Consider the following 10,492-nt stretch of genomic DNA (forward strand, 5'->3'; position numbering starts at 1 on the left):
AGCACTCTGCTCTCAAATGAAGACACAGCCACAATGTCTGTGGCAAATACCTAGTCAAGTCAGGCAGGGTGTGCTTATAAGTATCTTCCCAGCAGATCACACCATTATACCCAATAATGTCTCATTCAGCATAGTTCATTATGAAGAGCACTCCCCCATACCTTGGCAGCATCCTGAATATTTTGCAGCCGCAATTTGATCACTTGCTGTAACTCATTAGTCTGTCGCCCAAGTTCCGACACTTGTTGACATATTCCTTCAGTTGAGTATACGCTTGCCAGATATTCTATCCTCTCATTCATGGCTTCAATATCTCCATGGATCTCACTAGACTCTTCAAGCATGGCCTAGGTTGAAGACAGAAGCACAATTTGTGTAAATTTTCAGATCCCAAGCCAGCAAATGCTAAGACTGTTCAATCATAATGAACAAAGCACTCAGACTGGATATTTCAGCTTCATTTTCCAAGGATGTAGTTGAATATTGCCCTTGGATCTCAGAACAAACAGACAAAACAGCAATTTGCACTTAACTACAATTCCTTGTACAAACACCTAGGTAAATGTGTAGACTACAACATTCCAATTTTTACAATTTATTTTCATATCCCATTTTAAGACATGGGGCATCAATTAGAGTTGATTTACATTATCCTAAAATCCAAGTTATAATACATAAAAATAAATATAACAATAAAAACAACAAACAGCAATTGAAAGAGAAACCAGTAAAAGGGAGGAAAAATCCTCATTCATTCTCCCCAACAACCAAATACTAACCAGCTACCCAAAAGGCCTGCAGTTCTCAGAGTGTGAACCATTCTTACCCAAATATTTTTTTAGAGAAATCTTGCAACACCTATTTTTATTTTAACAAAATTCTTAGGTCAGCTAATATACTCTGGTGTCACTATGATTGATTTAGTTGATTTCATGGCATGTGAAAAGTTAGCTGGAGGAGGTCAGCTCTGGTGTCACTATGATTGATTTAGTTAATTTCATGGCATGTGAAAAGTTAGCTGGAGTGGCCCTATCTGGCTTCTGTGGCATTTAGGCACTGGCTGGGTGTGCAGGTGTGGGCTCCTTGTATGACCCTAGAAGGAGAGTCCTCTTCAGGGACTCTGGGGACGAGGGGCACGACAACTACTTTTGGGGCTGGCATGTTGACCACACCCTCAGAAGCTGGTAGTGATCAGGAACAGTGGCTTCCACTGCTTCTGGCCCTAAGACAAACTCTCTTTTCTTGGTTACACCCAACAGGCTGTTTGAGGGGGCTTGCTGTCAGCAGTTGGGCTGTCAGCCGCACTCACTGTCCCCAACCTATGCTGCACCAAGATCTAAGGAACCTGTAACTAATAAAGATGTGGGCTGATTTTCTTCCAGTCCAGGGTGGCTGTGTTCTTCTTCTTTCCCTCCCGTTCAGGCTCATCCCTACTCCAGACACAACTGAAATGTGTAATAACCTGATGAGACATAAATTGATCACGAAGCTGAGCAGCAGAATTCCATGTGATGTTACCATGAACCAGGATTTTAGCTTTTTCAATCCATTTCAGTATGAATTCTAGCATCTCCGTATATTCATCTAAGTGTGAACCAGCCTGCAAATGCAAGGAAAATGCACTTCAATAAATATGAAGTTTGGACAGGAAGAGGAAAATACTGTTTCTGTCAGCAACAATCATTCTATCAACTTTATTTACTTCAGCTCTGATGGTCTCTTAATAATTTTATTTGCTTCAGCTCTGATGGTCTCTTAACATTTACACTTCTCAATTACTATTACATAGGATAGTAAAATTAGTACATCTGGCATATGTATACTAGGCATGCTTTTAAATTAGATGTAGCTATTTCAAAATTGTATATGGAGTAAATAGGGCCTATTGGCTTGGATCCCAACTAGGATTCCTAAAGGGACAAGGAGGAGAGCAATTTTCACTACTCCTCCCCCTTTGGCAGCCCAAAATGTCCCCAATGCTGCTTGTGAGGGACAGGGGAACCCCAGGAATAGCTTAAGGAGGTATCAGAGGTCTCCCATGGAAAATACAGCCCTCCTATAGCTTGCTTCACTTACTACAGTATCTTAGCTACAGAACTTCAAACACAGCAAAATAATTTGATATTCTACCTGACTGAGCTTGGATGCCCTGTACTCAGCCTGCCTAACAGCTTCCTGATGGAGCCGTGTCAGTTTGCCTATCTGGCCAGCCAGCTGTTTAGCTAGCTGAGGATTTTGCTCTGCAAAGTCTTGGATGGCTGCATCCAGTTCTACCAGTTCTATGTTACATCTGTCCAGCTCCTCTCCAAGAACCTAGAATGGGAAGAGAACATGCTTTATTTACCAAAAACAAAAAACAAAAACACACCCTTACATAATAATAATTTCCCTTCAAAGCCTTGTTAGTAGCACTATACTCTTAGCAATAGCTTTGTTGTGGAGCAAGAGACTGGATCTGGATTTGGCTGTTGCTTTTACAGAGCTTCAATTTCAGTTTCATTAGAGAATAATTTACCTCCCCCACCAAAAAGACTAATCAGTATTGCATTAAGTTCTAAATTAAATGTCTGTCAACATGGCATGGCTGTAACAAATAGTACATGATTATACTGTGACACTATATAGAATGATCTAAAAGCATACAGAATTTGATGTTATACTACATGTGACTACAACTGCTAGAATACTTTATGCTAAATATTGCAGAAGAACAGAAACACTCTTGAGAGAAAAAATTTAAGTAACATTTTGGAAATGGCGATGGACAAACTAACTTTAACTTTGAAAGTACAACCAGAATCTACGTTTGATAATACATGGTCAAGATTTTATAAATGGTTTGAAGACTATAATAAATAAACCATACAGACAAATTAAAACTTTTTAAGGACATGCAAAATACAACTTTGATATATTTGCAAGAGATATACATAATGATACAAGGTGAAATATATAAATATACGTTAAATTAGGTATGAGTTTGTTAAACAAGGAATTGTAAGAATAATTTTCCCTCTTCTATGTTAGTTTTGTCTTTATGTATGTTTTGTCTTTAAAAATAAAAAAGTTAATGGAAAACAAAGAATTTGATGTGGATATCTTCACTGTATATGCAATATGCTTATTTTTTCAGCATTTAACCTATAAATATGCACAAATATGCAGATGGCACATTAAAGTATTTATTCTCTTCAGTTATACACTCTTAAAAAAGAAACACGCATAGGAAAAAAAGTAACAACAGATTGCCATCTTCAGTTTGTCCATGGCTTTCACAGATGTATGGTGACTGCAACATCGCATGATGAATGAAACACCACAGATTCAACACTATGCACAGAACTCTGTATCACCTCAAAGACAGTGCTGTAGCTCGTTCACATGTTCAGCTGAAAGGTATTAGATGATGAAAAACCAACTGATGTACCGAGATATACAAAGTAACCCTTACTAAAAAAGGCTCAACAAAATATTTCGTATCAGGCTCACTGAAAGAGATGCAGCTCTCTGCCACTTTGAAGATGAAAGGAGATATCTCCCCTCTCTCCATACTTCATTTGGTTTCAGAAGGGAAAAGAAATCATAATACAGTATTTTTAGTGCTTTGTTTCCACCAGGATCTTAAATAAGGAAGATACTATTTGGTACAAAATCTTTATTTACCTTTTGGTCAGTTTTAGCTTGCGTTATGTTATCTGTCTTCTCCTTCAGTTTAAACAAAATGGAATTAAGATCTCTTCCTATTTCCTGAATTTTCTGACCAAATGCTTGGTTTAATATTTTGCTCTGCTGAGATTCTTTTTCTTTAGCTTGAATCTGTCAAAAAATCAAAATGAAAAAGAACAACAGTTAGGCGGCATATTGACTGATGCTAGGTTGTAAAAATAAGGAAGTAAAAACATCACTACAGCAGAAATGTGATGGGTTGGATTCAGTGATTCACTCACACAAGGATTGTGGATCTTCCCTGCTTTTGCTCCCTATAACAGTCCCTTCTGATCCCAGGAAAGTTGATTCCCAGGGTCATGGGACCTGCATGGAGTAATGACCATAGCTGTCAGTGGGCTGCAATGAGGAAGGGAAAGGGGACAAAATAATTCCCTCCAATCTTTTTTATCAGCACAGCTCCAGACTGAAAAGGCAGGAAAAGCAGTATGACATCCATCTATCTTCTCACTACAGCCCACTAGTATGGCTATTATACCATATAGGTCTCATGAACCCAAGAAACAATGTCCCAGTGTCAGAATGGACTACTGGGGTGGGGAAAAGCAAGAAAGATCCATGACTGTCAGGGGAAGGTACTGGCCTATAACCAAGTGAGCAAATGGCAGACAGGTACTTAGGAGAGAAAGAGGACAATTAGATATACACATGGGAATCACAAAAGAGCTTATTGTTGCAAAAACAGTCTGCATGTTACTTTAATTTAAGCTTCATCGAACACCATGATTTCCCTGCAATAGACCCTGCTACATCTATTCTCTGACTTATCAGTTCTCATGAAACACACAGTTGTGGGTCTTACCTGTTCATGAATATTTACAAGTGCCAATCCTACTTCTGCTAACTGGAGAGAAAGCTCAGAAGGCAATATGGTGTAAAGTCCTAAATATTTATTCTGCTGCTGTTCAGCCATTTTTTCAACAGCCTGGCGGTGAACAGTTGCTTCAGTGAGGAGGCCCTAGTGCGTAATGCAGAATAAATTACATTGTAGAAGAAAAATAATTTTAGGTGAAAAATTGGAAATTAAATGCATAATCCAGACTAGATTTTTTTCCTCATCTATTTGATACAATTATCAAAACAATGATTTTTTTTTTTAACCAACCTCCTTTCAACTAAGCCAGCAGGATAAAACCAGACTTGACAAACAAAACTCCAATGTACCAGAGCTTTTAAATGCTAACCTGCAGACACAAGTGGCTTCTCTGAAAATGAAAAAGGTGTTACTTCGGCAGAATGACTCTATGCTTCTTCCACAAAATAAAACCAATCTCCAAAGCTACAATTCGCTCTTATAGGAAAGCACAGATCCCACCTGAACTGAACCTGGTTTGGTTTTTAACAAATAGAATTTTGAAGTAATTTTTCTTCAGTGATTTGTAGTTTAATTCAATAGATTATCCGAGTGAGATGTCACTGCCCAGTGCATGGATTTATTAATTTAAATATGCATACCCTGGCTTTTCTACTCAATGAGGACCAAAACCAGCTTACAGCATCTCCTGCTCCCAATTTTATTTTGTCAACAACAACCCTGTGAGCTATTTGAGTCAGACAGGGAATAACTGGCTCCAGAGGAGCTTCAGTGGAGAACAGGGGTTAGAACCAAGCAGTAAAAGAAATATTACTCTTACTAGAGCATAAACCTCAGTAACTGTGCTTTTTCCCCCCACTGAAGACTGATTTCCTTGAAATAGGCACACATCTTCCAGCAGGAGTACTTCAGTTCTCAGCAGGCTCTGGGCCATTCCTGGAGAAACACTTCAGATCACATGTTCTCTCAGGAACAGTTCTTGAAAGACCTCTCTCAGCCCCGCCCACCTCACAGGGTGTCTGTTGTGGGGAGGGGGAGGGAAAGGAGTTTGTAAGCCGCTCTGAGACTCCGAGTGAAGGGCGGGGTATAAATCCAATCTCTTCTTCTTCTTCTTAGTTACAATTTAAAAGAAGATCAATAAATAGTATTTTAAGGTGAAAATACAGACATGGAAATATAGGATTCATTATCTACTGTGCTGCTGAGCACAGCAATCTCCTTCATATAATTATGGAATCCCCTTCATTGATTTTTTTTTTTAAAGTAACAAGCATTTTTCAAGGAGTTATTTGTTGTAAGATGCCCTGCCTTAAGCCAAGGGGTTAGACAGAACAAGTGGAATTCAAATTTCATACCCTAAAGGAACCCTTTTCACTTAGAGCAGCCTCACTGACAAAGAACCTCTGTTTTGGTTTGTTGTGGAAGAATCTGCGGTACATTCTAAGGCAACCTCTCACAGCACGAAAGAAGTCCTCTGCAGACATACACAGAGGATCATGCTGTCAGTGTCAATTAACAGAAAGCCATGTGGTCATACTAAGGAGCCTAAGACCGCAATAAGCTTGACGTACCTGCAGTTCTTCAAGCTGAACATCTACTTCTATTGTGGGATTTAATAAATATTCTCTGGTATCTTGAATCCAAGACTTCACTTTATTAATCTCTTTTTCAACTTCTTCACGCTCTTTGAGTTCTTGCTTAACCACTTTCCCACTCCTTTTCACCTTTTGTTGCATGCTTCAAAACACAAACACTCTTTTTACAATCTGGGAAGCACTTAATGTATTTCAACTTACATTCTCCAAGTTTTTAAGGCTGATGGTAACTGTCTTGCGTCATTCACAGAATAAAAGAAAAATGCTACAAAGCACACACTTTGTATTTTACATATAAACAATATACTATTTTCAGATCTGTAACCTTTAATTGATTAACAGCCAAAATTAGTTATCAGCTATAATGGCAGAAGCCCATTCTTCGTTGGTATTGTATAATTTCCTGTATCCAGCAATGGGAACCACATTCAATATGTTGGGCTCTGATCACAGATATTATCTTTACTTTAAAATTGATAATTTTTTCTTACTTATGGCATCTGTCTTGCATTGCTTTGATTTCTTGCATGATGGGCATTTGCTCCTCAGAGCTAGATGCTACTTCTATGTCCCGAAGCATGCTACGAGCATACTGTTTGAGCAATCCCAGAGATGACAGCTGCTGTTCTAGCTCCTGAATGAAATTACTGTGATAATCCAGAAGATCCAGAAGTTCATTCTTCGAGGCCTTTTCTATTGAGCTGTCTGGTAAACGATCTTGCAAGTGATCGACAGTATTGGTTGCTTTTTGCATCTAAAGGTAAGAGATTTTTTTTTTTTAAGTAAAAAGCTTATTGGTTTTCTTACATTTATTGTGAGAAGAATAACCATTTTCTTCAGGCTATTCCACACTTTCTAAACAAACCCAGCTTTGCCACTACATGTACTTGACCAGGTGCTACAGCTAATCCTTACTACTGTATTAGTTTACCAGAATGATACACATGCTTGTTGCATTCTGATTTTTCATTGTACCTAAGTCTAATTCTGAAATTTTAGCTTCAGTTTTCACTCTGTAGAGTATAAGGAGCTATGGGTAGCTAAAGTCGTAAGACTAAGCATACTTTCTTAACATTTATTTATTTTCATTTACATTATTTATAGCCCACCTTTCTAGCTGAAACTGGATATAAACAATGCAGGATATAAATAAAGCAATCAGACATTATAAAACAACCAATGAACATTGTAACAGGATTAGGATTACAGAAATTGAGAACAATGTGAACCAAAAAACCATTGAAAGAAAAGTATATTATAAACCAGGGGTGTCAAACATAAGGCCCGGGGGCTGGATCCGGCCCATCCAGGGCTCTTATGCGGCCCATGAACAACTGAGGCAAGGGAGGAAGTGCTGGGGGGGAGTCGTTGGAGCCACTCCACTGTGGCTTCAGCACAGCAGAACAACCTCGTCTGCAGCAATCAAGCATCATGGGAGCATCTGCCTAGCACTGCACTGCTGCCTCTCCAGTCCGCCTATGTGGGTTTTCCTCTGCACCTCCCTCCTAGCCCATGGGGCCTTGCAGTGAGGACACACCAACTCGGAGCTTACCAGCTGCTGTCCTTTATACAGTTTCTATCTCTGGTACCTGGCATTAGGTTTTATGACACACATGACCTGGCCCAACACACTCATTTGTAACAAATGAGTTTGACACCTCTGCTATAAGCAATATAGAAGGTGGATTATAAGGGAACAACAATGCAGTAAAAGCAGGTGATACCTACAATATTCATTGCAGTGGACTACAATCCTATTCTACCATAAAGCTGCCCTCCTCCTTCTATAGCTCTAATCTCTTTTTAGAACCATAGTAGATTACTCCCCTTGAAAGGCTAGATTACTGTAACTCACTCTACACAGGGCTACCCTTGAGACTGACTGGGAAACATCAACTGGTCCAGAATGTAGTGGCATGGGTCCTTACAGGTACCCCTGTTAGAGCACATATCCAACTGGTGCTCCGCTGCTGCACTGGCTCCAGATTGAGTACCAGAACAAGTTCAAGGTGTTGGTTTTAACTGTCAAAGCCCTATACAGTCTGGAACCAACAGATCTGTGGGCCCGCCTCTCCTGGAATACCCCTCAAAGAGCATTACACTCTTCTAATAACACACTGGAGATCCCGGGACCAAGGAGTATTTGCCTGGCTTTCACCAGAAACAAAGCCTTTTCGGAGGTGGTTCTAATTTGGTGGAATGCCTCAGGGCTTGTAAGATGGAGCTGTATCACCAAATGTATGGATGAGGTCAGGGGAACTCCCATCTATGCAGTTTTGCTACTTTGCCCCCTCCCTTTCTCTCCCTGGGGCAGCAGTACAGTAAATGTATGGCCCATGATGGAAATTGTTTTGCTGGAATTGTTTTAATTGAAATGTTTTACTCTGATGTATGTCTTACTTATTATATGTTGGAACCTGCTCTGAGCCCCACATTAGTGGGGGAGAGTGAGATTCAAATTGAAATAACTAATAATACTAAAATGCAACAGGTTTTGCTTCTAAATACAGGTGTATAAGATGAAGGGTATAAGAAAATGCAGTGTCTTGTTTTTTATTTGAGTCGTAGTTTTGCTTATTTGTTAAACTGCTACATTGAATTATGATGTCATAATATCAACTACTGTTCGGGGTCTTGTTTGTTAGATGAATCCTGTAGAGCTTCGGAAGGAGCTGTGACAGTCAACATGGCTGACTCTAAAAGAAGGGCAGAATGGTCTAATGCAAAAGAAGAGAAGAGAGGACCAAAGACTAACACAGAGCAGGATGGCCCAGATGGGGCAGCAACAAAATGTCTGACAATATGTGCCCATGGAAAAGTAATCACTTTTTAGCCAATCAGGAAAACTGCACAAACTGATAATAAACCTTCAATAGCTCACTAGTCACACTTGCACTTCTGGAATCACAAGAAGTAGTAAATTGATTTTTTAATTAACAAAACTGGTCTTTTATGCTCTATTGGGCATGGGCTACTCCAATGCTTTTTAGCCTATTTTGGCACTGAAATAATATGAATAATGCTGAACAGCATGTCAAACTATAGTTAAGATATGCAGGTGATCTTATGAAGGTTTACCCAGAACTTTTTCATTTTGTCTAGTGGGACTTGTTTTTAAGGTAGGCCTATATATTACATATAATTCCACTAGTCTTCTTTTAAAATTAATTTAATTTTGCTGTGCACCAGTATTTAATAAATATAAAAATTAAAAATTGGAATTAGTATGAAGAAACCCAACAAAGAATTAATATTCTATTAATGTTCATAGAGAAGGTGTGAAGGGTCATTTTTGTAGATTCCTCCCTTTCAGTGCAGTCCACTTTAATCTTCATGAAGTTCCTGGGGGACCTAGTGACTGCAAGGACACAATTTCAGGAGTCACAGAACATTGCAGCAGGAGGGGTATGCAGAAAAGTTATCATTTATGCAGTGCAGTTCTGCTTGTACCATATAGGCTCTAAATCACAGAAAAATTATTACACAGAACAGTTTGATGTGGAAAAGAAAAAAAGTAACTAAAGTACAGCACAAATGTCCAAAATTAGTAAATTAGTAAAATATACAATAAACTGAGAGAAAAAGATGAGAAGAAAAGTTTTCTTTAAAGTTTATTAGATTCACATGAATTCTGTGATCCCACCCATAACATTCTCTTTTTAACAGATAGCAGCTACTGAGGCTGAGTTTTAATGAGAGAAACTGATAGGGTAGGAAATGAAGAATTAACATCTTTCCACTAATGCTATTTCCTAGCCAAAACTGCCACTATCAATATACATTAAACCGCATTGGGTGGATGGGAATGGAATCTATCTATCTATCTATCTATCTATCTATCTATCTATCTATCTATCTATCTATCATCTACCTACCTACCTACCTACCTACCTGAAAAAGAATCCTGAAGATAAAAGTTATATGTAAATCTACCACACAAATGCACAGCATTGTTGCCTTAACTTCTTATGCACTCTTGCACATGATGCATTTATTTGAAACCTAGTGATAACGATTACATGCAGAAATGTACAATAGAGAATATTTATTGACATGAAATAACTTGGATCGTTGTACCTTATCATTAAATACATTCCACTTTTGCATAGATTCTTCTAAAATCCTCTCTTGCTCTTGGGCAACACTTCGGAGCCTTGTCCACCGCTGCCAGACTGTGGTCATAGACCTGCTTATAGTTGCCTTGCCAGCATCATTGCAGATTTTCTCCAGCTGGCATGCCTTTTCCTCTAGTGAAGTGATAGTCTCATGGAATGAGTTTACTGTGGACACTAGTGACTGAGAAAAACAAAGGAAATAAGGTTTCCTATGACAGCAAAACATTAGAATATTCAGCATA

At 38.8% G+C, this 10,492-nt stretch overlaps 1 protein-coding gene across 1 annotated transcript in view; it reads right to left on the reverse strand.

Annotated features, from left to right (window-relative positions):
* The window catches only part of SYNE1 (spectrin repeat containing, nuclear envelope 1), a 436,861-nt gene that overhangs the window by 199,762 nt on the left and 226,607 nt on the right, over positions 1-10,492 (reverse strand). Inside the window, exons 77-84 of the mRNA XM_015426162.1 lie at positions 10,213-10,431; positions 6,627-6,889; positions 6,112-6,277; positions 4,529-4,684; positions 3,664-3,816; positions 2,131-2,313; positions 1,463-1,600; positions 162-347 (exon numbers count right to left, since the gene is read on the reverse strand). Coding sequence (XP_015281648.1) covers positions 162-347; positions 1,463-1,600; positions 2,131-2,313; positions 3,664-3,816; positions 4,529-4,684; positions 6,112-6,277; positions 6,627-6,889; positions 10,213-10,431 — 1,464 coding nt within the window. The remainder of the gene's footprint in view (positions 1-161; positions 348-1,462; positions 1,601-2,130; positions 2,314-3,663; positions 3,817-4,528; positions 4,685-6,111; positions 6,278-6,626; positions 6,890-10,212; positions 10,432-10,492) is intronic.

The sequence above is a fragment of the Gekko japonicus genome, unplaced genomic scaffold, assembly GCF_001447785.1.
Source record: "Gekko japonicus isolate JY-2015 unplaced genomic scaffold, Gekko_japonicus_V1.1 scaffold223, whole genome shotgun sequence".
In the NCBI taxonomy this organism is placed as follows: domain Eukaryota; kingdom Metazoa; phylum Chordata; class Lepidosauria; order Squamata; family Gekkonidae; genus Gekko; species Gekko japonicus.